The sequence below is a fragment of the Phlebotomus papatasi genome, chromosome 2, assembly GCF_024763615.1.
Source record: "Phlebotomus papatasi isolate M1 chromosome 2, Ppap_2.1, whole genome shotgun sequence".
NCBI lineage: Eukaryota > Metazoa > Arthropoda > Insecta > Diptera > Psychodidae > Phlebotomus > Phlebotomus papatasi.
In genome coordinates this window covers 79,277,227-79,304,933 of record NC_077223.1, presented here as the reverse complement: position 1 = coordinate 79,304,933, position 27,707 = coordinate 79,277,227, and the positions used below count along the sequence as shown (strand labels likewise).

Below are 27,707 nucleotides of genomic sequence, written 5' to 3'. Positions count from 1 at the left end.
TGTGAAGATTTCAGTAAAAATAATTAAATAAGAATGTCAACTATCATAATTTAAAAGAGCAGAAAATTTTATAAATGAACTGAAAAATTGAATATCATTTCAAATTCTAAAACTTTAATTAAACAAAACTTTAAAACTTTAATTAGAAATTTCAGGTTATATTATGATTAGATTAAATAGATTAAATACTTAATTATCCATTAATTTTTCAAAAATTTGAAACCAATACAAAAAAAAAAACAAATAACATTTTACCCCGGGGAGTATTATTTATTTTAATGTACTGTGTCACATTGACCACTTTATACATTATTTATTTTACAAATCGTCGTCGCGTCGGTTGGATCAATAACTATGCTAACTGCATTTTCTTTTTGGCTGCTTTCATTCCAAACGCAACGCAGTGATATATAATTTACAATGAATCCAGACAAAGAAAATGCAGCTAGCACAGCTGCTGATCCAGGCTACGAAATGTCTAATCACTTTACAATGTATACGTGAAATATACCCATGTAACACAGGGTTTACTGAGTGAAGTGCGAACCTTATAAGGACGTCAATACTACTTATCTGGTTATCTGTTGAAGTTTGACTAATAGAATTCAAGTAATTATTATGTACATATATTAAGTCAGGATATTAATTATTGTCACTACCTAGATTCCACCTCATCACGACGTAATGGAACATGATAATTTACTTAGGGTAATCAAGAGGTAATAAATACGTAAGTGTATGACCTATGTCATTTTGTGATTAAGTAGATTACTTAAACATGACCTAATTTTGACGTCAATATTACCAACGCTTCACGTGTTTCATTTTGAAATTTTCATTCTGGAAAAAATTGGTGAAAATGTAAGAAATGTGAGTATACAGAGAACTTTTGTGGCAGTTAAACGAAACGTGCACCCAATTTTTTCTGTCTCTCAATGAAACTCTCTATCTTATTAGCAAGGTAAGAAATGTGGTCCGAATCACATAATAATTAAGTAGGGTAAAATGATACAAGTTGAACATAGTGTTACAAGTTGGACAATTCGCCGGTACAAAAGTTGGACATGGCTTTTTTCTTGATAAATACAGTACAAAAATTTTTTTAAGCACAAGAACCACATTACAAAAACTAAGGCATTAAAAATATACAAATAAAAATGAAATACTAAATTTATCAAAAAAGACAGCCCTGTACAACTTGTACTACTTTACCCTAGTTCCATTTTAAAATATTTACCTCAGTATTACGTAATCTCTACCTAAACCATATGTAATTTCAACGTTTCTATTACCAATGCTCATTACAATTTTCAGTAGTGATTTCGGAAAATTGTGTGAAAATCTGCCAAACATAAATATTTTCTAGGATTTGTAGGCCTAAGCAGGGCCTTTTCGAGAATTTCGTCTAAATATTTTAACAGTTTTCCTGTTTTTTCAATTAATGGAAAAAAATTATCACTTAAACCTTTGGTTCGCATTATCCAATCTCGACGTAGATATTTCTGACAATTCAAGATGCTAGTCCTTTCAAACGTATTAATCTTTTGCATAGGACGGGACTTAAACTCACAATTGTGAAAGTCAAAGCAGAGATGTAAGAAAGGCAGAAGCCTAACAGCCGGACGTTCTTACCAGGGAGACCACAAGACTCCCTACTCCGGAAAACAGAATTCAAATTATGCAATTAACGAGATTGGGGGAAACTGGGGCACCACCAAACATGGGGTAGCACCAAACACTGCAATTTTTTAATAGGATATTCGACTTCAGAGGATAAGACTTATGGAAATTTTTAGGCATTATAGGGATGCTTGTCCACTGAAGGAATGGTCGAGTTAGTACAAATAATTTAAAAATAAAAATTAGTGTTTGGTACTACCCTGTGTTTGGTGGTGCCCCAGTTTTCCCTATTTGTGAATATATTGTAATTATTGCAAATATTTTATGAACATTGCGAATATTTTATAAATATTGCGAATATCTACGAATATTTTCAGTTTTTTTTACAAGGTTCAGTTTATAAGCCGAACAATAAGAAAGAGAGATATCGACATGGTTCTAATTTATAAAATCGCTAATATTTTAACAAAAAAAATCGTCAAAAACAAATGTTGCTCAAATTAAAATATAGATTTAATAAAAGAAAGCAAATTAATTTGTGTCAAACCGTAAGAAATTTCATAGATGTAATAAAATACTTTAATCATATCACTTTTTTACAAATCCAATTTTTAAAATACAGTGGGACCTCGATAGAGTCAACCCCCGATTAAGTCAATCTCCAATAGAGTCAACAGCTATTTTTTTACTCTACGGACTCCGATAGAGTTAACTTGGACCCAAATTGACTCCGATAGAGTCAACTTTTCCATTACTATTGAACTAATAAGATGTATGACTTTTTTGAAATTAAAATCAGTGTTTTGGTATATCAATGTAACGTTTTTAACACACGAAAAACAATATTATGATAAAATTCGTATATTAGCCGTGTAATCAATTTTCAACAAAATAATTTTCTTTTCGTAATTTTAAGCGTTTTGACGGTTTTGACCGATTGAAAGTTCTCTTGTCTTAAGATTTTTTTGATTAAGCCCTATGATCCCGTATGACGTGTTTTCCTATAAGCACAAAAAAAACATTTTGGTGATACGGGGAGGGGTAGGGAGGAAATAAGGTTCGTAATAATAATCCCTAAGTTCACTTGTTAGGGGGTCATCTGAAGACTTCAAGTAGATATCTCTAACCATTTAGTGCCCATTTTTCAGAACAAGAAAAATGAGGAAAATTGGTTTTATTACTCTTTTTGTGAAATTTAGAGCCAAAATTATCTCATAACGAAAAGAACAATTATCAATCTGTTCTTTCATACAATAAAATATCTTCTCTCCATACAGAAGTAGATCTTGAAAAATTCGAAAATCTATTTGAAGATCCAAAAAAGAGACTTTCTTACTTTTAGATAATTCCGCAAGGTGGCTGAGATACATCCTTTTCGAATTTTGAAGTGCTCAAGTGTTAAAATGTGACGGTCTTCATATTGTTGTGAGGAATAAAACAGGATAACGACGCTTACTGTTCTTGTCCCATTACTTAATCACCCCATAATCACTGAATAACTCTTTTGCGAGCTTTTTAGTGTGATATTTGATAAATTTTCCCCAAATTGTTCGAAAATTTAGTATGAAAATTCGAAATTGAATTTGAATTCTTCGATCATCAACGACTTTTTGTGCAAATAAAGTTCCATTTACCTTTTATCCAAGACACTATTGGAGAATCAAAATCTACTTGTGTTTAGGTTCATTGACTCAATATTAAAATAAATTCTAATTAATAACAAATTGAATTGAAATTGAATAAAAAAAAAGTGAAAAAAGAAATCTTTAAGACACCATTTCCTTATCTTAACATCGTAGATGGACCTCAATATTATCACATGGATAGTAATTTTCACTTAATATACTTACTAATAATAAAAACATTTTGTAAAAATATTCATTAATCTCCAACTTTTGCCCAAACATACGACCTTTCTGGGCCAGAGGGTGTAGAATTTATGGGTTAATTAAATAAAATATTCTACTATCGTGTTAAATTTATCAATTATCTAGTACAAACATAAAATAATACCCATTTATATCAAAATTTCATATTTTAATTGATTTTTTTCGGACTCCGATAGAGTCACCGAATCCAATGGAGTCAACAGGCCTGGAAATAATTAGTTGACTCTATCGAGGACCCACTGTACTTTATGCAATATTGCATTACTGCGTGATTTAAAATCTCACTAAGCCCCTGTCTGTTACTTCATATTTTTTTTACTCATTCAGATATAGAAAATGTATGAAAATTTCTCTTATTGTATGTAAAATGGAACCATATTGGCAAACAATTTCATAAACTTTGTGAAACATTTTGTGGGTAATATTATAGAATTTCAAATATCTTATACCATTTGTATTGAATCTGCAAATCTTCTCATAAAATTTGAGCTATATCTGGGAGATTGACGGTGGAAGAATGAGGAAAGGATCGCTTTCATTCGTAAGCTCTAGTTCTTTCTTGATTTTTTTTACCGGAGAATTCTCTCTCTTGTCAATTTACCATCAAATGTGATCTTCTCTGGTGTTCTTCTCCAATCATTGAGTTGAAAAGTGAATGACGGTGAGCTTTATCTGCGTGAAAGGAGAGAACATACACCAAATTTATTTGTTATCTCCTCTAGTTCAAACGATAGCATTTCACCCACTTCGCCCACAATAGAAATCTCATACCTCCATCTCATATCACGCTTGAAATTTGCACCTCTACAATGAGTTTATTTAATGGTGAACATAATGATATATAAGAAGATTTTTAAGCAAGCACGACGGAATAATCAAATTGCAAGTCTGGCGAGAGTGTAGTTTTCTGCACCCTGCCAGGATCTCATCCACAAACTCTGCGTGATGGTGAAAGCACACGCCACTGCTTTTCCAAACTACCAACTGGGTATTATTAACTCAATATCCTTTTTGTTCATTGAGGAGGAGGCACAGTATTGGGTTACTTTTTCCATTCTATCGTACCAGAATCGGTCAGTAAATTGCCATAAAGGAGCATAAATCCATAAAGCATAAATTGAACATGAAATCGAAAATCATTTATTTACCCCATTTGCAATTTAGTTCATTTACTTTTATTGTATGTGAGTGAGAAAAAAGTTTCTCTCATTTCCCCATCCTGGTGTGTGAAATTGGGCCAAAAAAATGTTTTTATACGAGCTTTAGGGATGATTTGGTAAAATTATCAAACCCCCAATTCTGTTCCAGTTCAACATGAAAATGGTATAAATTGAAAATTTCTTGAAAAACTTTTCAATAAAGTCCTGAATAATTTAACAAACTCACTCCAAGTTCCTATACAATGATGAAAATCCATGAAATCTCAATTTCTCCTTCCTGCAAAGGCTTAGACTTTTAGCTCTATCGATTTTCATACGCAAGCTTTTCATCCTAATTATCATTCGCAAATAAGTACTGAAAGTACTTGCAAAAAAAAAGACTAAAGTTGAGTATTCATATTTATTTACGCAGAAACCTCAGAAACATTGAAAATAATTTTTGCTATAACATTTCCTTCAGTGTGGGTGTTTATCATGGAAAAACCTCTCCTACCATCTTGCAAAATCCTGCCCTACGCCTTACTCCCTCGAGAAAATGAAGTACTTTTGGTAAATACAGCAATTCTTAGTTGAAAAAGAGAGATTTTCTGAAATATTCACAATCAAAGGGAGAGGTTAACAAAACATTGTTGACTTTTAAATTTGACTTTTCTCAACCATATAAGCACCATAGCCTAAGCATTGAAAGCCAAAGCGTTGGAAGCGTTGAATAAATTCACAAACAATGCTTCCAAACATTTCCTTTGCTGGACTATTCTTCTGCATAAGACATGACAATTATATTTAATGAAAAATACATTAGGGTAGATGAAATGCTTCAATTTCAAAACATTTGCACGAAAAAGGTGCAGGACCTTTTAATAAAATACGTAGGGGATTTCAAAAGAATATTTTTGCTGTAGGAATTTTAATGATATGAAATACATCTTCTTGTCGAAAAGAATAACAATTTTAAATCTTGTTCTCACAGGGTTGTTTTTTTTCATTTTTTTCCTAGGCCTACGCTCAAATGTTTAAACATTAGTGGAAGATATGAATGCATAATATTCACAATATCTTTCGCAGAAATCTCAGGAAGGGCGAAGGAATACTTTCAATAAGATTCGTATCTGCTTGAAATAAATTGTTCTAAAAAAAACTTCTCGAAACTTAAATATCAAAATTCTGAGCATTTTTTAGTCAAATTATTATTCAAAATTAAATTGTAATAATATGGTCAAAATTCGGCAATGAGTATAGTAAAGAGACGCAAAATTACATTTTTCCACAAAGAAAAGGGCGTGGAAAAAATTAAAGACAGCATAATGTCGTATGAATACCAAATCGACGTATACAGCTCTAAGCGGTATTTATCGCTATAAATGAGTAGAGATATCTGATATCTCTACGAAAATAATGGCGAAGATTTTACAAATTTCTTATAGGGTAAGTGTGCCAAATTTCGGCATAGTTGCATATAAGCACCGAAGTTCTAAGTTTGAAATGCAATATTTTTAATTCATATTGATATTTTTTGTTACTTCCTTTTCGGAAAGGTTATGTGGAACCTTAAAAACTAGTTTATCATCTTTGTTTTCTTTAAATCATTTCCTAAAATATTGAAAAAATAATAATAATATGGACATTGCCTTGGGTAGTATTCCGGCCACTTTGAGTGAAATACCGGCCACCTTTTTTCTGACCACCTTTTGTGACGCAACGGATAGAAAATTTCAAAACATCAAACGAAACGAGTTTAATATTTTTTTAGTACATTTATATGATCCACAAGCCCTGAGATCTTCCGTGTAATTTGTCCTGAAGACCTGAAGAGTAGCATCTCAAATTTACGCGCAGATTCCCGTAGCAATTTGCCCTTCCTGAACTCTTCCAATGCCTTTTCCACATCATCTTTTTCATAGAAGCGATGGTTTTTTTTCTCTGGACATTGTAGAACTTAGAAATTGAAAAAAAAACACAAAATGATAATAAATTTAGGAAAGCAAAAAATGTTGCCGGAATAGGCAACACTACCTCACCGGAGAGACGCTCACAAAGTATATACTTTTCACGCGAAATACAGGATTCAGCTGGGAAATTTCATCCGAAATTTAAAGATTGATTCACTATTAACATAACCAGAAATAATCTTTAATGAAAACTAATCAATTTTTATGAAAAACACCGAAGGAAAACCTTTTGCACTTCACCACAAATAATAAGACTGCTAGAAATACAATCGATCTGTCACATTTTTTGTACGGCTCTTTCCATACTGAGTTTTTACAACGCAATATAAAATTCAAATTATACCTAAAATTTAAAAGTCTTTGTTAATTAATACATCCTAAAATGAATAAATATTTAAAAGCAAAATGAATTTATTGACTATTCGAAGATTACATACATAATTTTAATTAATTTATTTGCATGGCCGAAATTACACTCAAAGTTGCCGATATTAGAAGCTGGCCGAAATTTGGCACACTTCCCCTACTTCCATCATTTTCATACATTATATTTTTTTTAAAAATATCTCGATTATATTGAAAATACGTTGGTTACATTTGAGACATACATTATTTGGATATCAAATGCCGCTTGGGAGACTTCAAATAAACAAACTATCGCACTTTAATTTTTTTTATTGCACCCTAACCATGAAGTTTTCAATCTGAATTATTCTTATTATCTCAATAATTCTTCATATGTTTTTTTTTATATCCAAAGTAAATTCCTTTACTTTAACCGAATTCAGTTGCAAAGGTTTCTGCCTTTGGACTATTACAAAATCAACCACCAAACCAACGATTTTATCACAGAAGGCACTCTGTAGAAAAATCTTTAAAATTCTCGGCTAACACACTTAGGGAGAGGTTGGGCTACATCTTCATACGATTTTTTGCATATTTCTAAAGGAAACTGGGATTTAACATGATGCAATTTGGATAAACAAAACAATTGTGGATCTAAATAAAAGAATTGTACACTAAGAAAAAACGGGGGTGCGATTAACTTTTTTTCTTCATAATTTTAATACTTTTTAGGTGTAAAATATATCAACATTTTCTAATGTTAATTTTACACCTCTTTAGGGGTAAAATTAACATGAAAAATGGTAACTTTAACCCCTAATACACCTAAAAAGCATAATATTTACACTGATCTCGGATCAATTCTGCAGGATAAAATTAACAGTTCCGGAATGGTTTTTTAACTTTTTCGGATTTCTCTCAGTGTAAGGACCAGCTTCATTTAGAGATGGGCAAAAACATCATATATCAATGTAGCCCCACATCTCAAAGTAGCTTCTCCTTCCCCTATTGTAGCCCTTCTGGACTACCGACGCTTACTTTCAACAGGCGGTGGCCCTCTTTTGGGATTCACAGGCTCAGCATCCGCACTCTGAGCCTTCCCATGACACACTGACTCCACCACACATGGCGCCAGGGTGTCATACCACTCACTCTGAAGCAGGTCAGGGAGGCAACCTTGAGATTGCAATAGGGGAGGGTTGCCAACGGCGAGGCACGTAACGACACGATCGCTACTTTACCGTTGAATGGCGGAAAAATCTTCTACACTATTAAGTAAAGTTCTTAATTCAATGATTTAGTTTTAATGAGAAGCATTTTAATTGTGCTATCAATCTAATAAAACCACACAAAAACACAGAGACATAAGGGACTCTTGAAGAAGAAAGCTATTTTTTACGATCACAGCAATGGTTTATTACAACATAATTTTAGGATCTGCTTCATGAACTAAAAAGAAAGTTTATAACGGTCCAACACATCGAGCATAATGCTCAAGATAGAAGGCTATGGAAATGGAATAACAATTTTGTATCTCTCAAAATGGGTATTTTTTCGATTTATCCCAATATTTCTGATTGGGCAGTGTTGTTCAACCGGCAGAAATGTTTTTCTTTTTTTTTTGTATATTTCGATAAATATATATTTCCACATGAATTGATCTAAAAATCACTCGCGAGTTTATGCAACACTGAACATGGTTTGGTGATTGGGAAAGCCGATAGATGGGAAACAGAAATGTATTCATGCCACATTCTAATGGTTAGAACATACCAAAAAAGGGTTGTTTTCATGTTGAATATCACTTAGGCAAGATATTTTGTGGAGATGAGAAAATTTCATTTTGTGTAGAAAGCTCATTTCATCAACTCATTTTCAGCAGCACAAAGTGCACAACATGAACGGAAGTATTGAATGCTTGACTGCATTTCCACTTTACTCATTATGAGATATGTTAGGACTTTTCTTGAAGTACATCTGTGTTAGAAATGCCAAGTGGTATGACAATGTTCATTTTGGTCTCAATTGCACATTCCCAAGTTCTCCTGAGAAATTCATAATTCTCACAAATTAAAGAAATGTCTTCTGTCTGAATTCCATGAAAAACGTGTTAAAAAGATCACTTTAACACCGGGTGTAAGTTCTCGACCAGCTTATATTCTCATCTTTGAAGTGAATTACAATGAAAATTAAAGGACTTGATGAGAGTTAGAGAGTGACAACGAGTAGCTCTGGTAAGTCTCTCTGACAAAATTCCCAAGATGCTAACTTTAAATTTCAAAGAAACACATTGCTCACTCAAGTATTTTAAGTATCAGATTTTTCTCTCAATGCAATTTCACTTGGATACTTGTAGATTTAATTACATCAGCATAAAATTCATCAACTTTTCAATAGGTTTGGTATTTTTTTTATAAACTCCTATAACAAACTTGATGAATTAATTAAGAATAAATTTCTTAACTGCGCACAATTTGGAAAGAGAAGGATAACAAATAAAAGAAAACACTGGAAGACATAATTATATGACTGTATAATTTAATTGAGTATATATACTACGAAATAATTAATCAACCCAAAAATTCTGTATTTCCTTTGTCAAAATGAGTGAATTTCACACGTAAATAAAACTGGAATAAACTTGGAAGGGTGAATAATAAAAGCCGAATTAAAATGAAAATTAAAAAAAAAGATACTAAAGATTATTCATTTAAAATCTATATCAAAAACATTTTGTAAAACAGTTACAGTGGAGCCTCGATAGAGTAAACTAATTATTTCCAGGCCTTTTGATTCTATTGGATTCGTTGAATCTATTGGAGTCCGAAAAAATCAATTAAAATGTGAAATTTTGATATAAAGTGATATTATTTTATGTTTTTACTAGTTTATTGATAAATTCAACACGATAGTAAAATATTTAATTAAGTTAATCCATAAATGCTATATCCTCTGGCCCAAAAAAGTCGTGTGTTTAGACAAAAGTTGGAGATTAAGGAACGATTTTTAAGAGTATTTTTAATACGCTCAGTCCCGGGATTATGCACATTTTCGGGACCGTAAAAAGGCGCGAATTGGCATTATGTATCAAGAAAATTTACATATCCGCAGGCAATTTCTTTTTAATGAATTTGCTTAAAAATTTTAATTTTCTGTTGCTTATTGTTTTTGATTTAAATTTTCTTTTGAGATACTGATATTTTATATTAAAAATGTAAGTTAAAATAAATTTACACGTTTTCTTTAGAAGCTTAATTTTTATGATCGTTTGTCATGTACATTTTTCAAAGAAGTAAAGTCTTTTAAAAAGTTCGAATAAATTTAGAAAAGTTTCTTCACTATGTTATACTTAAATCTACCATCATGTATGTTTTTTGTAATTCGAGTTCATATCTTTTTGTTTTTGCCATAATATTATTCACTTATAAATTAATGATGGCTCAAAGTTCCTTACATTGTAATCATAGACCCGATCAAAAAAATCTTAAGACAAGAGAGAAAAGACAAGAGAACTTTTAATCCAGAGGCGTGCAAGAACCGTTGAAACCGAATTAACGTCAAATGAAACATGTACGTCGATGGTTAAAACGCTACCAGAACAAACTTATTTTGACGTTTATTCGGTTTCAACGGTTCTTGTACACCTCTGTCGGTCAAAGAGCTTAAAATCACGTAAAGAAAATTATTTTGTTCGAAAATGATTACATGGTTAATATACCTACGAATTTTATCACAAAATTATCATGTCCTTGCATAAATATTTTTTCTTGTGTTCAGAGTGTTACGTTGATACACAATAAGACTGGTTTTTATTTCGAAAAGATCATATTAAAATCATATAATATTATTGGTTCAATAATACAAGAAAAGTTGACTCTATCGGAGTCAATTTGGGTCCAAGTTAACCAAGTTAACACTATCGGAGTCCGTAAAGTAAAAAAAAATAGATGTTGACTCTATTGGAGATTGATTCTATCGGGGGTCGATTCTATCGAGGTCCCACTGTAGTTAGGAATATCATCTTTTGTTTCTGGGATAAAACCAAAATTTTATCACAATTCAATTCAAAGTATATTTTTAAGTTTAACAAATGTTGATGGCTCAGAATAAGGGTCGAACAACACGCAAATCGCAAATTTTACAGGGGAGTCATTTCAAACTGGTATTTTAGATATTAAGTAAAGGGCTTGTAATGTATTTAAAATCATACAAGGTTGGAAATAATTAACTTTCAGGTATACTATGCACAGAGAAAGTACAGGTTATCAATAATACTAAAAAATTTAAAAAAAAAAACAAATTTGTAAAAATTCGACTTGTTAGAGTCCTATTCTGATGCGCAAAAAACAACCTTTCGCCCAACAGTCCAACCTTTCGCCACGAATGATAACTGTACCATCGAATAGGTATTGGCAAACGTAACAATTTTTATCCCGGGACCAATCCCAAAAGTATGTAGAAAAAGCACTAAAACACAAAACATATTGCTTAAGAAATGAGTTGAATTATTTTACAAAACTCCTTTTTCCACAATAACGGTTAATTTTAGGTTATTGCATTGTCAAAGGAACAATTTTTAAAGTTTTTCCTAGGAAAATGTTTTCCTATCTTTTCATTTCTCTGTAATTTTTCAGATTTTCCTTGCAATTCCTTGAACATCCTTTAAAATCATATAAAGGATTGTAGGTAACGACAAGTCTCATATACAGAAATATTCTACTTAAAAAAAAGAGTTAAGACATATGAAGACCGCAGGGTCCTAAAAGATATCATTTTTCCAAAACCTTGAATAATAAGTTCAGAGAATAAAAATATTACAACTAAGGATATAGCGTTATTGATGGAAAAAAGCGAATTATTTGGCTAGAATTTCTTTAAGATCGATTTCGCCATTTCCAAGAAACAAATTCTGAATTTTTCGAAGGATGTCGTTAAGTTCCCAAGGACTAACAGTGCTTTTTGGCTTGGGTTTTGGTAACTTTTAAATAATATACCAATTCCTACAAAATTGGCATCGCATCATCTTTGATTTTATGTTTTTATTTCTTTAATAATTTTTGTAAACAACAAAATTTCTATATTTTTTCAATTTTTCTTTCAAAATTTTATTTATTTATTTCATCCAAATTCTCATGTAAAATTTTTGGTTTCATACATTTTTTCTAATTTTTTTTAATGAATTAAAACCATAAGTATTGTTCATATGAGTTGTGCAAGAAAACTTAAAAAAAAACAATTACAAAAAAGACAAAATAATTTTTATATTCCTCTTTACTTTAAAATAATTGTGCGAACATCCAAAGGATTAAAAAGGGGGAATGGTTTAATAATAAAGCCTTTCAGTAGATTATAACTTAAAAACTAATTATTAAATAAATTTTTATAAGAGCATCGAAATGACAAAAAATTGCACTAGGCCTTTATAATTTTGGATAAGATTTCTTTTAATTAAAATTATTTATTATAATTTTTATTTTCCTCAACTTAATTGTTCAAACTCATAGCGAAATCAATATCGACGACTCAGGATATAAGTCAGACAACTCAATTTTTTACAAAATTCATTTTATTCGCTATTTAGATTACTTATTTATACGCTCTACCTTCCCTGTGAACATTATACTTGAAAAATATAATTATTTTCAAAGTTAGAGAGATTTTAAATCTCAAAAATCCTATACTCTGCATGTAAAATCTCAGCTTCAAATCGCTCTCATGTAAAATTTGTCTACTATGAGTTATTTGATTCTTATTCTGAGCGATTGATATTGAAGTTTCAATAAATAACAATACATAAGTCGAGAAATGAACCTATTTTCATTGGAAAAATATTAAATGAGTTTTTCGTGTGTTTCATTAAATGTAAAAGATATTAGAAAGTGATCGATTTGTAAGTAATAATAATAATAATAATAATAATTTATTCAACTTCGTATAACCCCCCGTACCATGCGTCCGCCGCAAGTTTACCTGTTTTTTTTTCAGAATTGGTTTTACTTTGTTTTATTTGAGGATTGTAATGTTAGAGTTGACTAGAAATTATGCATTGCATTGTGGATAGGCTGGTTGGAAAATTCTGGATTAGGGGAAGCTGGGGCACCACCAAACACGGGGTACCACCATACACTGCGATTTTTTAATCGGATATTCGACTTCAGAGGATAAGACCTATAGGAATTTATAGGCACTATAGGGATGCTTGTTCACTGAAGGAATGGTCGAGATAGTCCAAGTAGTTTAGAAATAAAAATTAGTGTTTGGTGGTACCCCGTGTTTGGTGGTGCCCCAGTTTCCCCTAGACCATTTTATTGCCAAACTGAAGAAAGAGGGTCAAAGTGCATTGAAATTTTAAAACAAGCCTTCAAAATCTCAATCTCATATCATACTAAAGTTTTGCAGCAGCGAACAAGGCTAATTAAAACCTCATTAAAACAATAAATTCAATAACTAATTCGGATATTACTTCACTCTTTAAAATAAAGGTATTATACATTCCACTTCTGAATCTGTTAGCCCTAAAGGAGCTTTCCCGAACAATATTAAATATTACACTTAACAATATGAAAATATAAATTTTGGTGAATTTTATTTTCTATTTGTTCTTTTGTTAATATCCTAGCCATGTGCCATCTTCGCAACAATGATATTTAACGACTTATTTTCCATTCTTTTCGTCCTATTTGATGATGGAGCTTTTATAAGGCAATTTCATTTGTCCTAATGCTCTAGTCCTTTTCCTTTTCAATAGTCTCCGAATCCCTAAAGTACACATTTTTCTCGTCTCTATGGATATTTCCTTTTCTGGGAAGCAATAACACAAAATATTGATGTTGGATGCTAAAATGTTCACCAATGTAAATCTCTCCATTTTGTGTTCATTTGCAGGAATCACTCGAGAGGCAATTAAGTGCGGTGGTGAAGATGTGTCTAACAATTAGGCACCAAAAGCATCAACATTCAGCCACAGACACGATAAATTGAATTGCTTGAGGGTGAATTTGGGGTGTGTGGTGACGAAGAGGAAATTCAATCCATCATCGGTGGTTTCCGTTTAGAAGGATGGTGAATTTTTTGTCTCATCCACCGTCAGACACTCACTCGAAAAAGGACGTCGCCACAAACGACGCCAGGATCATCTCAATCTAGTGGTGTCCACAAGTGTCCCCACGAAACAATCTTTTCTATCTCTTACAACACACTTTCACCGCAATTCTCTCTCACTCCTCGCACAGTCCGACATCTTTCCCGCCCAAAATCTCTGGCCAAAGTAAATAGAGCGAGGAGAGTAAAAAGGACCTACCACTTGAAGGAATTGAGGAGGTGGACAAAGAGTAGTGAACAGGAATCAATTTTTTTTGGCTCGTGACGCATTGTGGAGCGCGTGGATATTTACCGTCGAGATGTCTGACTTCGAAAGGATCAGACTGGTTATTCTGGGTGGTGCTGGAGTTGGCAAGAGCTGTATTGTCAAACGTTTCCTCTTCAAGACCTACAGCGACAAGTATAGAGCCACTGTTGAAGATCTCTACAACAGAGAATACGACTTAGGTGCCGTTACACTTAAGGCAAGTTCTTCTTGGTCACTCTTTTTCTTGCAAATCACGTTCCAATTTTCCTCTATTTCTCTTATACATTTTATGATAAGATGAAAGATTCATTTTCCAGCTGAATGAGTCAATTTGTGACAAAATGTATCCCATGTGCCATCTATCACTCATCATAAGTTTAAGATTAATTTTATGCGATATTTTTCGGGCAAAAGTTTTTAATTAAAAATTTGTTGAACGATGTAACTAAAATACATCAGAAATGAGAATAAATTTCTCATTACGATGGTAGGAATTCTTTTTCCTGTTTCCGTGGAAACAAATTACATATGAAACTTTTACATTGATTACTTTAAAACGTGCTATCATATATTAAATTAACTGTTGTAGGTAAGTTTGGATAGTCTGAAAGGTGTGATTACTTACAAGGAACCTCCTGAGTTCTCTTAACTAATAATGCGTTAGTTCACTGCTTTAGGTTCAATTTTCAAAAATAATTAACCTAATAGATCCTTGTAAATTTTGCAATTCTTGTTGGAATGAAATGAAATTTTGTATAGAGATGCTCTATCTCTTTATACTGCTCTTTGAATTCGAGTGATAAAATTAAATTCATAATGTTTAGCACAAAACTCTGATACAAACATTTTTTGCACCACAAACTTGTGTTGTCAACAACTTTTTAGTTTTCATTCATTTTTTTGTTGGTCAATTAACCTACACTTTTTATGCTTTTTGCAGATATTTTTGTACCATTTGAAATAAAATTTTTGATGAAGTTTTGCAAAATGTGTCTATAGAGACTTATAAAATCATATTTCATTAAAACTATGTATAAATTAATATGACATGACTGTTTTGAGAAGAAAATCAGGCAACTTTATATGAAATTTGCGGAATTTCACTAATTTTACAGTTGACGTGAAAGTACCTCATCAATGAATTAATTAACTACACTGCCTTTTATTAAAACTTTTATATTAAACATTACTCAGGGAATGTTCCAATGAGCAGAGTTTTTGAATTTCACAAAAGGGGTGACAAAGCGTCCCAAGCTTTGCGAATTGCTCGAATTCGTAACGTCGATGCTATCTTAGAAGTACTTTCACTTTATTTTACCGTTTACCGGTTCTCAAGCGATTTGAGCCGATATATAAACAACTCAAAAGATCACACAAAATAGCTGAGGAGTAATATAATTGATTTTCAAGTAAAAATTACTCATCAGTTTATAATCAGTCCATTACTTGTACATAACGGATTTGAAATGACTTATAAATCACTCAAAATATTTCCCAAAATACATCTCAGGAGTAGGGTAAGTGTGCCAAATTTCGGCATAGTTGCATGCAAGCGTCAAAGTCTCAAGATTGAAATGTAATATTTTAAATACAAATTGATTTTTTTATTCTTTCTTTTGTAACAGTGTTGCATGGAACCTTGTAAAAAGTTTACCGTATTTATTTACTCTAAAATCATTCTTAATACATTTTAAAATGAATAAAAATATAGACATAGCTTTGGTACCCTATTTCGGCCACCTTCATTCTCATAGTTCCTTGCCCTTCGGGAATTCTTCCAATATCTTTTTCACGTCATCTCGTTTGTCGTAGCTACATTTTTTGCTATTCTTTTGCATTGTATAATCCTTAGAGTACATAAAATCTAAAAATTCATGAAAATTCTAGGAACAAAAAAGGTGGCCGAAATTACAAGCTGGCCGGAATTAGGCACACTTACCCTAATTATCAAAAATTTAAAGACCTTTCCAACGAGCGCATTCATAACCCAATTGGGTTGAGAAATACACTCTCTGGATTCTTTTCACTCTTGGTCCTTGAAAAACCATTATTAACACTAGGAAAAAAAGCATGTAAAACTTACTCGAATCGATGTTAAATTAACTCTTTTTCGTTGTGATTTTCGGTTTTTAGAGTCAATTTTACTTCTATTTAAGTGTATTATTCATAAATGTTGTTTAAATTTTTCAGTCGTAAAATTCACATTAAAAAAAGCGAAAGTAACTCTTTTTAGAGTGAAAATAACCCATTTTACGAGTTAAAATAACTCGTTTCAAGAGTCAAAATAATTCTTTTTCAAGATAAAATAACTCTTCTTCAACTCCCAAAAGTGATAGATTGTGCAATTTTATTATTATTTTATTTATTACTTTTCTTGATCTCGAAGTCCCCATCTTCCGAGATATCACAATGCACTGCACATGTCTTCAAGAATTCAATAATCACAGTTAGGCATATAGGGGAAAGTGGGGCACCTTTGAAATTGAGATTTTTCACCTATTTTTTAAATAAAATTAAGCCTTATCGTGATATAATTTAGCTGCACAAACAGATTTTGAAGCTAAATTATATTACGATAAGACTCAATTTTATTTAAAAATAGGTGAAAAATCCCAATTTCAAAGGTACCCCACTTTCAAAAGTCTCCCACTTTCCCCTATTGTTATTTGATGTTCCATGAACTTTTTCACACGAAAAACATCTTGTCTTGACTGAAGTCTAGTCTTCAAACTAAATCAGTTAAGCATATACTTCAATCGAGATGAAATTTTACATGGAAAAGACTAATAAGTACACCTATCCGTTGAGTTAATAACTCGCACATAGAGTTGTTTCAACTTTAACTTACTAGAATTTACAACGATAGTGAGTAATAATTACATCTACATGCTTCGAGTTAATTTAACTCAGCGAAAGAGTTGTTTCAACTCTACAGATTTTTTCTTAGTGTAGGAATGATTCAACAGTTATGGACTAAAAATCCTCCTAGGAAACCTGCAAATCATATCTAAAAATGGAAAAAGCACTATGCATTTTCGAACAGTCCTAAGAAAACTGGTTTTATAGGGAAAGGGAGTAGTACAGAAAACAAAGGGTATCTAAACAGTCATTGGGTTAACTTATGGGATGTCCCCCAAATGTTCTCAGTATCTATTTCTAACCGTTTGGCTTCTAGGTCTAGTAACGAAAAAACTAACGGACAGACGGATAAACTTCGTGACATCATTTCTCCGAATTGATCTGAAACGTAAAGACATATTGAGGAAAATGATCCCTAGAAGTGGACTTCGAAGGTGTAAATTTTAGATGGTGAAAAATACATATATTTTGGTTAAATTCTAGCAGTAAAACTACGCGAGACTATGTCAGTGTAGATATCTCTTGTCTATCAAAATTAGATAGGAGGTTGTCAAAAATTTCTTGACTGATAGTATTAGAAATGCATTTGTAAATAACATTTAAAATTAAAATTGAAATTCAATTAATAATATTTCTGTCTATTACAGAGTATAATGTCCAATGCACAATCACTTTTGTTTGTAAACATGTTTTCAAAATTTTCTAGAAGTGTGAGCGAGACAACTAGATCTAGATCTCACTCACTCTCATTGAAATGTCAAAAACATGTTTACAAAACAAATGTTATTGTGCGCTGGGCATAAAACATGAAAAATTTACTTTTAAAAACAAATAAGACAAACAAAGAGTTAACTAAAGAGTACTACAATGTATTTAAATGAATAAACAAAAAGTATTTGTCACGTTTAGACTCTGATGGTACTTTATACACTATTAGACAATATAATTTTGTCAAACACAATAAAAGAGACTCAGCCAAAGGGTTCGGAACAACCGGAACTTTCTTAGTTATAGCTAATTGTCAGTACAAATAGTTAATATTAAGACATTATTTAAGTGAACCTCAACCATACTACTTAAGCCCTTCAATTTAGATTCATAATACACTTTTTTTGCTGTTTTTATGCGGTATAAGTTATTGAAGAACACTAAATTCCGCTATGAGTTTAAAAAAAAAAGAAAAACGCTAGAAAATTTTTAGTACCTATTGCATATCTGGAGCTGTGTCCCTGTAATATCAAATGAGCGATATACGCTTTCATATATACGTTGTATATCTAAGTGAAATTTTGGATAAACTACTAAATTAAGCATATCGACAGCTCCATACCGTACCATTCTAAGTCTCCTTAGAATTATATTACTCCGAGAGTACGCCGATCAAAATCCCGCTTTTGACCGGCTTTTCGGGATTTTGGGTTTCGGGATTTTGGCCCATTCGGGTTTTTGGCTTTTCGGGATTTTGGCTTTCGGAATTTTGACTTTTCGGAATTTTGGCCCATTCGAGATTTTGGCTTTCCGGGATTTTGGCCCATTCGGGATTTTGGTTTTTCGGGATTTTGGCTTTCGGGATTTTGACTTTTCGGAATTTTGGCCCATTCGAGATTTTGGCTTTCGGGATTTTGGCGTTCGGGATTTTGACTTTTCGGAATTTTGGCCCATTCGAGGTTTTGGCTTTCGGGATTTTGGCGTTCGGGATTTTCGCTGGCACCGCTCCGAGAGATATGTTGTTCCCGGGTCCGAGATCTACAACTGGTGCAAATTTGGTGGTCATCCGACTTTCAGGTAGCGAATTCAACTTTTTCAAAAAAAAAAAAAAAACACGGGTAGCATAGGAAATCGCCAACTTCAAATGGCTCTCCTGAAAAGTTGTCGTTTGAGATAGAATAGTATGGAATGGAACCGTTAAATATGTAGTTTGACTGAAAGTTTATTAGAGCGAGCTATTTTCTAATTTTGAACAATTTCCCTTTAGGTGGACATTCTGGATACGTCTGGTGATATGCAATTTCCCGCCATGAGACGTCTGTGCATAGCAACTGGTGATAAATCATTCCATTTGTCTGCCCCCAGTCACTACTGACCAATCATATTTTTGCAGCAAATGCCTTCCTCTTGGTCTATGCTACAACATCTGCACCGAGCTTTGGCTGTGTTAAACAATGCTTTGATGAAATTCGCGAGCAGAGAGCTGATTTTCAGGTAATGTACCATCTTTTGATGTTATACATCCTGAAATTATTCTCATATGTAAATCGGGGATTGTACTTCATTCATCACAATCACCACACACCGTTGTAGAGACATGTGAAGAATGAAGGGATGAGAATTTCAGATAATGCTCACTCTGAATTTCCAATTCAATTGCTCAGTCTACAGCTCAACTTCATGTGTTGTCTTTTCGTTCAGGAGATTCCGATTGTGATAGCCGGCAATAAATTGGATTTGGCTTCGACACATCGCGAAGTGAAGATTGAAGATGTATCCGAATGGGTTTTCTGTGAATTACCCAAATTAAGGTAACTAATGTAGAATGGAAACAGAATATGCAATATCATGTACATATTATATAGAACAGGATACGAAAGTTTCATTATAGCTTCTATTGAACATGGTTTGAATGTGTCTAAGTCGTCAAACTTATTATATTGCATTCTTAATGGAAAATATTCATGCACAAGTTATGATAAGCTTATAAGACACACAATTGATTGTTAGACAACCTTGGCAAGAAAACATTTGTGGTCACTGAAATATATTATTTTGGTCAGTTAAACGATGAATGATGAGAAATAACATAAAAAGAGTTCGAAGATGTCAATATAGTTTCAGTTTTCACAATTTTTCATTTACTAACCATATTTCACTCTTTTTATTAACTAAAAATGAATTATAGTACGATTTCAATAGCGTTAATGCATTTATTTTTTTTTGTGTAATTTTCTTGCAAATTTTTAACTTATTAGTTGTTTTAGAGCTTAGTAAAACAAATTAAAGTATATTAAAAATCTGATATTTACACTGGAATTTTACATATCTTTTCAAATAAGTTAAAAATTTTTTAGAGGTTCACACTATTGGAACAGTAATTTATCATTTTAAAATAGATGTTTATTGACCAATTTTACCAATCTACTGCAGTCATTTGACTACTCGAACTCTATGGAGAAAGTCGTTAGACTTGGAAGCCAAATAGTTAGAGATAACGACATGGGATCACCAGGAGCCCCCTCATAAGACAACCACAAGAATGTACTCTATATCATCTTCATCTCACCTTATATCACTTCCCCTCACCCCTATTCTACAATCTTAAAAAAAAACTGTGTACTTCACCCTTTAAGGACGATTGGAACACCGGTGTCCCATAAAGAAAATAATTATTCCTGACTACCTAAAGTTATTTTTTCTTAAGTCTCTACATAATTGTAAAGTAGAAGGTTGAAGGAATGTAGAATATTTTTTGCAAGTCTCTAGCTATTTGCTATGTAGTAAATATTTACGATCAAAAATGGCGAAGTTTTAAATTTTCAAATTCATAATTGTTTTTATTTATTTTTTATACTTCCAATTTTTTTTAAACAAAACCCTTTAGGCAATAAAAACTACAATACTCATACGTAATATTTTTCATTAAAGCGAAGAATATTATTCATTGATATTGTCAGAAAAATTACTTACATTTTTGGGCTATTTTTGTCCCTATCGTTCATAAAAGCACAAAATACACCGAATCAGACTCTGTTGGACTTTCCAAGATTAAATGTAAGACTTATCATTGATTATGTTTCTCAGTTTAATTTTTATTATTGATTTTCAGTCCGTAAAAAGTGTGTCGTCGTTAAAGGGTTAAAAATAGTCGCACGTTTGGGATAATAAATTTATAAGGACAGTCTTAAGGTTAATGTTTTGTGTACTATTTTCAATTTGATTTAGACACTAAACGCTAAGAGATAGAGACTTGGAATCTGAGGAGGACCCGCCATATTAAGGACAAGGAGTGAATAAGTGGCTCTCAAAGTGAATCGTGAGCAGCGATCGGCAAAATTAGCCAATCTGATGCTAAAAATTGACAGATCGGCACAATTTGGCTAGAAAACGACAGATCGGCATGTCACTTAGCAAAAATCGGCGGGTCGACACGATTTTAGCGAAGACTCGACAGATTTAAATGTTAGTTTGGTCTTATGAAGAAGTATAGGAATTTTTCCGAAATTCCTCGGAATTTCTATGGAAATTCTGCCGAATCGGCATATTAGCATGAGGTCGGCACGAGGTTTTCACGAGATCGATAAATCTGTGCGAAATCAGCAAATAGGCACAATGTTTACAAAAAATTGGCACATCGGCACTCAAGTGAGTTGGCTCAAATGAGCGGCACAGTTATGTACACTTAGTCCCGGGATTATGCACATTTTTAGGACCGAAAAAACGCGCGAAATGGCATTACGCATCGAGAAAATTTGCATACCTGCAGAGGCTTTGTTTTGAATAAATCTGCCGTTGAACGAATTTCGCGCGGAGTAAAAGTAGTTAAAACAAAGAGATTCAAATTTTTAATAGAAATGCATTCAAAAACAGTATTATATGGCCAGAATTCCTCAACAAATGGTTAGAATATTTAAAATTTTTACAATAATAAAAGTAATTAAAGTTTTATTCTGAAAAAGAAGCACAGTGTTTTCAAATTTTGCACGTCGCAAATAGTATACATTCAGGCGTATTTCAAAAATGGTTTCATAAATTAACTCCCAATGGTAGGCAATTTTGCATAATTGTATGTGCATAATTCCGTCAGGTGCATAATCCCGAAGTGCATAATGCCGGGACTGAGTGTACCCCTTGATTAAGAACTATTAACATGACCTTAATTTTATTACCACCCCTCCTCTCCCATCCAAAATCATATTTTTTGGATTGCTCGAAAAGGTGCCGAACTGTTCTTCGCAGCGGATTGTGAGATATGTACAGCGGCGGCTAGACCTTCCACGGCTCTATCAGATGGCCTTGGCCCCGTGACCACATCTCCGAGCATCGTAACATCCTGGTGGGCTGTGATATCCCATCACTTCTCCGTCTGAGGCGGACAATTTGTTTGTGAACGAAAATGTTTTTGAATCTATATTACTAATGACGGTTTTCAAGATCAAAGTTTAAAAAGACTCTAGAGAACGTATTTCAGAACCAAATGGTATCATGTTTGGGCTCATTGGAAAGGTTTTGAAATTTCAGATAAGTCTTAACTTATTGTTTTGTATCAAGTAGTTTATCAACCGATAATTAATTTTTATCCAATAATTTTCAATTGTATTACAGTAAAATCTCGCTCAATAGGCTCTTTTTTGATAGAGCTACTTTCTCAATCGGAATGGATGGTGCATTTTAAAAAGGTTTATTGACCATTTTCACATTAGGTTAAGTCTAGGGGAAAGTACTCTCCCTTCGAACGTTCATGCCTTCGAATAATGTAAATTTCTTTTACTTTTCCTAAAAAGAGATTTCCACATGATGGTCACATTATTATCAATAATTATGTGACCATCATATGTTAATCATGTGATAATCAATCAACGTTCGAAGGGAGAGTACTTTCCTCTATATTGATGCAAATATCTTTAAATTTTCTATGATTTCACTTTGTTTAATTGTTACGCTTTATTTTGGGGCTTTTTTGTGGGCCTTTCAATAATCATTTCAAGCATTTCACAAAGTTGGGATGCTTTGCCACCCATTTAATCGATAATACTGTAGTTATTTATTAATTCTACTCCTTTTCGGGCAATTTGCAGAAGAACTATAAATTATATAGGTTTTAAAAAGCCATGTGAAAGATTGTCGAATTTTCTTATTGTGTCTTTCAATATCAGTATTTTGAACTTCAGTTCACTCCCTGAAAGAATGAAATTTTATACAGATATCTTGTAGAATCTTTAAATTATATACACAGCAGATTTTCGCATTGTGATACAATTCAGTGAGAAACACTTACTAACACATTTTCTCCAAAAAGCTGTGCAATCTCTTCCAAACTACCATCTGCACGAAATACAATTTCACATAGATTTTGTTTTTCATTTGTTTTCTCAATTGGTAAATTTTTGACACAATTTCCGTGGGAAAAGCGCAAGATGCTAGCTTGGTGGGAGAAAAACCGCCGCTAGATTGTACAAAAGGGGAAACTTGCAGAGATCTCTGGAGTTACGTCTCGGGGTGAAAAATGAGTTTTCCATGGGATGGGGTTTAAATAAACGGATATGTTTTTGCCAAGGCAGAAATACTACAAATTTTATTACATTTTTCCGTTCGTGTACACAATACACAACAAGTTTCACGATGATACAGGAAAAGAATACTTTAGTACTTTGTGCTTATAATCTTAGTTCGCGTGTATTAAGTAGCCGAATAGGCAAAATTATGGGAAGGCAGAATGAAAAGAACAACATTGTAGACTTCTTTTATTTATTTGAGGGATAAATCACATAATTTGAGGTTTATTGGAATTTTAAAATTGAATATTTTCAGACTAGGTGTATATAGAAACTTTAAGAAACTGTTGCAAAATCCATTTTAAGACATCCATGTTGGTGTAAAGCAGAAGTTTGCAAGGAGCTTAGCAGAAAAACTTTTGTTGGTTTTAAATATAAAATAAACTCCAACACTTTACCCTCTATTTATTTTTGTATTACAATAATCCAAAAGATGAATCACATGGATAAAATCCAAGAGATGGTTGTAATAAGAAAATTCACTCGCAAAATACAGATTAATCTTTTGCCTCTACAAGGTTTTGGGGTTTTGGATTTTCCTGTAACTCCGCCCTCGCAATTCCTAATTATTTTTTTGCAACAATTAAAGCATTAACAACACCAACAACATAATATCAACATTAATGCAAAAAAAACTAACATGTTTCTCATACCTGAGGGTGCATTATCCATTTCTCATCCACAACTGCATATTCGTCAAAATGACATTTCCAATTAATTTTATTTTTAATTCATCACTATACGAGCACTTTGCATGAAACTCTGTGAAATGATGTGTGCAGAAAATGCACGTGAAATAATTCTCCTGAGGCGGGTAAAAACCCCATATAAATTACTGTACAGCTGTTGAAAGTTTATAAAACTACCCTCGGGGAAATTTCCCAAATCACATTCAACCCCATAAAAGCTTTTCAGATTCTAAAGAGAATTGGCAAAAAAAGGAAAATGTTGTGGCAGTCTACCAAATTACATTTGACATTGCTTTTTTTACGAGAAAAAAATTTTAGTTCAACAAATTATCCTAAAAATTACCGGAATTTGCAGATGAAGGAAGATTTTAGTGTCTTTATCACTGTGTATAATAGAGACTCCAAATCATAGATTTAATGAAATACGGAAAATATCATAAAATATCTTAACTTGTAAATTAGATTAGGGGAGACTGGGGAGGTTTGGGACAGGGGTAGTATGGGACGAGGCGATTTTTTCATTAATTATTGAAATAAATGGAATTTAACCACTACTCAATCGTAGGCAACAATAAGATGTATCTTATCTAAAAGAATGTCCTCAGTTTTATTGCTTAAATTCTATGAACATTTTTTTTAAATTGATAAAAATTGTCTATTTTGACGTCTCAGTTTTCTTCTTTATATTTTATATCAACTATATACATATAATCAAAACTTTTCTCTCATTAGCTAGCAGTGTAATCTGGGAACATATTTTTATAAAAGTTTCCGTGATCATACACTCTTGTTTTTTATTTAAAGGTTTTAAATACCAAAACTACACGCGGGGTTGTTTGTGACACATGAACGGGGTTGAATGGGACGTTGATTTTTGATAAGATTGTAAGTGACGCGCAATTCGTTACTCTCAAAATGGAGAGTAATCCCCAATTTCTACTGAAAATCTTCCTCTTGTGCAAACTTTAGCAGTTCAGCAGTTGCCTACAGAGACAAGTAAACCATCAATGTCCTGGGAATCAATAATTTCTTCTCCTGATGATATTCGACCTTTGTCCAATCCCGTTAAAAACTATTTACTGGAAAATTTCTCGAGCTGTATCCTCTATAATTCTCACAAGATCCTCAGAAAAGGCAAGGCGAGAGCACATCTAGATAAACAAGGAAAAACAGTTACTATGCCGTTGTCGTAAAATCAAACAGGAATCCGCCAATGAGTTCAAAACTAAAAGTGTCAAAAGAATCTACTCGCCTGAGGAATTTGATGATAATGATTCATATATTTAGAATAAAAAAGCAAAGAAAGCTAGGATACTAAATAAGAAGAAAATACATTAAATAAGCGAATGACAAAAAATGACTCTACTGTACAAAAAAGATTGATATTAATTTCTAAGTATGAAATAAAAGATTAAACATTTTTATTTCTGTTAGAAATATTTTTAATATAGTATTTAAAATTAATTGACATGCTCCAATAATGCAAATTATGCGAGAAAAAATGTGTCCCGAACATCCCCTTTTGCGTCCCATACTGCCCCAAATCGGGGAGATCAAGTTAAGTGTTTTATCTTCTTCAAGAAAACTCAGTTGTTTTCCAAGTTCTATCGAGTACTTTTTATTAAGTCAATAGCCATAAGTATCCTATAGACCGCATTAAATTGTAATAGACTATCCTGATTTTTTAGAATACTGTCTCAAAGTCAAAACATGAAAAAGTGTCCCAAACCTCCCCAATCTTCCCTATTTCTTAAAACTAAAAAGTTGGCTTTTTAAACTTTTTTTTAAGAAAGAAGAATTTTAGGAAATGATAAATAATAAAAGTCATATTACACTTTAAACTTTTAGGTGAAATTATAGACTGTCTAAAAATCTCAAAAATGCCATATCTCTTATCGTTTGGCTTGAGCGATTAAAGCCGGACAAATGACAGTGCGACAGTGTTACCTAAAATACCATGATGCAGAAATTTCTCCCAAAAACCTTTGAAGAGGGTATAAATGAAAAATTAATGTATACATGACAACATAATACGAAATGTTCTTTCTGAAAGCATCGAAAGCATCAATGGCAGTAGAGGAATTGAGTCAATTTCTAAGAAATCCGGAAGTTACATCCTGTCCTTCTATTGTAATTTTCACGTCAATCAATAACTGTACCACCGGACGTAAATCTTAATCAAGAGACTATAATTGTATTTTGCATTTTGGAATCTATCTTTGACTTCGAGCAATTAAATAGCATAGTGGAGTGGATTTTAGTGGCGTTTTGAGAATTCTTTCATTTTTTAAAATAACTTTTGTTTTGAAAACATATTTTTGACTTTTGAGTGAGAGTGAATGAAACGTAGATCTAGTCATCTCGCTCACTCTCATACACAATTTTGAAAACATGTTGACAAACAAAAGTTATGGCATAATGCCGAGCGTACAATAATGCACAACACACAATAACTTTTGTTTGTAAACATGTTTCTGAAATTTCAATGAGTGGGAGTGAAACCTAGATTTAGTCATCTCTCTCATTCTCATAGGAAATTTTGAAAACGTGTTTATAAACAAAAGTTATTTTGCGTTGAAAATAACTTTTTTTTATAAACATGTTTTGAAAATTTCCTATGACATAGAGCGAGATGACTAGATCTAGATCTCACTCACTCTCATTGAAATGTCAAAAACATGTTTACTAAACAAAAACTATTGTGCGTTGGGCATTACAATTATTTTATTTAGATCCACAATTATTTTATCTACCCAAATTACATCATGTTAAAACCCAGTTTCCATTACAAATATGCAAAAAAAAATCGTATAACAATATAGTCACACAGCTCAAAGCAGCCCCACCTCCCCTATAATGAGAACTAATAACACTAATAATGAATGTCCCGAGCTGCCCGTGCGGGAAAGTCTAAGTGCCTCTATGGAACGTTGTGCCACCAAAACCTCTAAATCCTCTCAAATGCATCACTCAAATATTTACAGTGCGAAACGATTACTGATTCATTCATTAAAGATATCAAAACCTATCATTTTGATCAAAATCTAATCAGGCACTAATTGATTGAAAATATTATACTCCAAATGGGTCAAACAAACTGTGAAACATATCGGAATATTAGGAAAAATAAAGAGATTAAGATTATTTTTGTGCAAGTAACATTTCATTGACGGTAAATGATATAATTGTCACTTTTGTAAACGTAATGCGGAATTATCGTTATTTTGACTCGGTGATTGCGATAGATGGCGCTATCAGGAGAGAAGAGAACAGGTTGGGTAGGCTCGGTGAGGCGCTTGAGAGAGTAGTCTGTAAAAGGTTTTCGAGAGGACCAGAGGTGCATCCCGAGAGTGTCCCTCTGAAGGTTTACATAGTCAGAAGGAGGGATAAGAATCCAACAGAAGGAAGACTGCGAGATTGTTACGTAGAGAAGGACAGGAAATTTGTGTTTAATGGAGCATTTATGGTATTAGAATTTTAGTGATTAATAAATATTTTCACAGGGGAATTCCGCCATACTTTTGAGGATATACGGAAATCAGAGATATTTTATTGCTTAGAGCCTACTGATTTTTAGTCTTA

At 32.6% G+C, this 27,707-nt stretch overlaps 1 protein-coding gene across 1 annotated transcript in view; it reads left to right on the top strand.

Moving 5' to 3' along the window:
* The window catches only part of LOC129804587 (GTP-binding protein Di-Ras2), a 143,248-nt gene that overhangs the window by 99,772 nt on the left and 15,769 nt on the right, over positions 1-27,707 (top strand). The window contains exons 2-5 of the mRNA XM_055852067.1: positions 13,849-14,528; positions 19,146-19,212; positions 19,272-19,372; positions 19,580-19,689. Coding sequence (XP_055708042.1) covers positions 14,364-14,528; positions 19,146-19,212; positions 19,272-19,372; positions 19,580-19,689 — 443 coding nt within the window. The 5' untranslated portion in view covers positions 13,849-14,363. The remainder of the gene's footprint in view (positions 1-13,848; positions 14,529-19,145; positions 19,213-19,271; positions 19,373-19,579; positions 19,690-27,707) is intronic.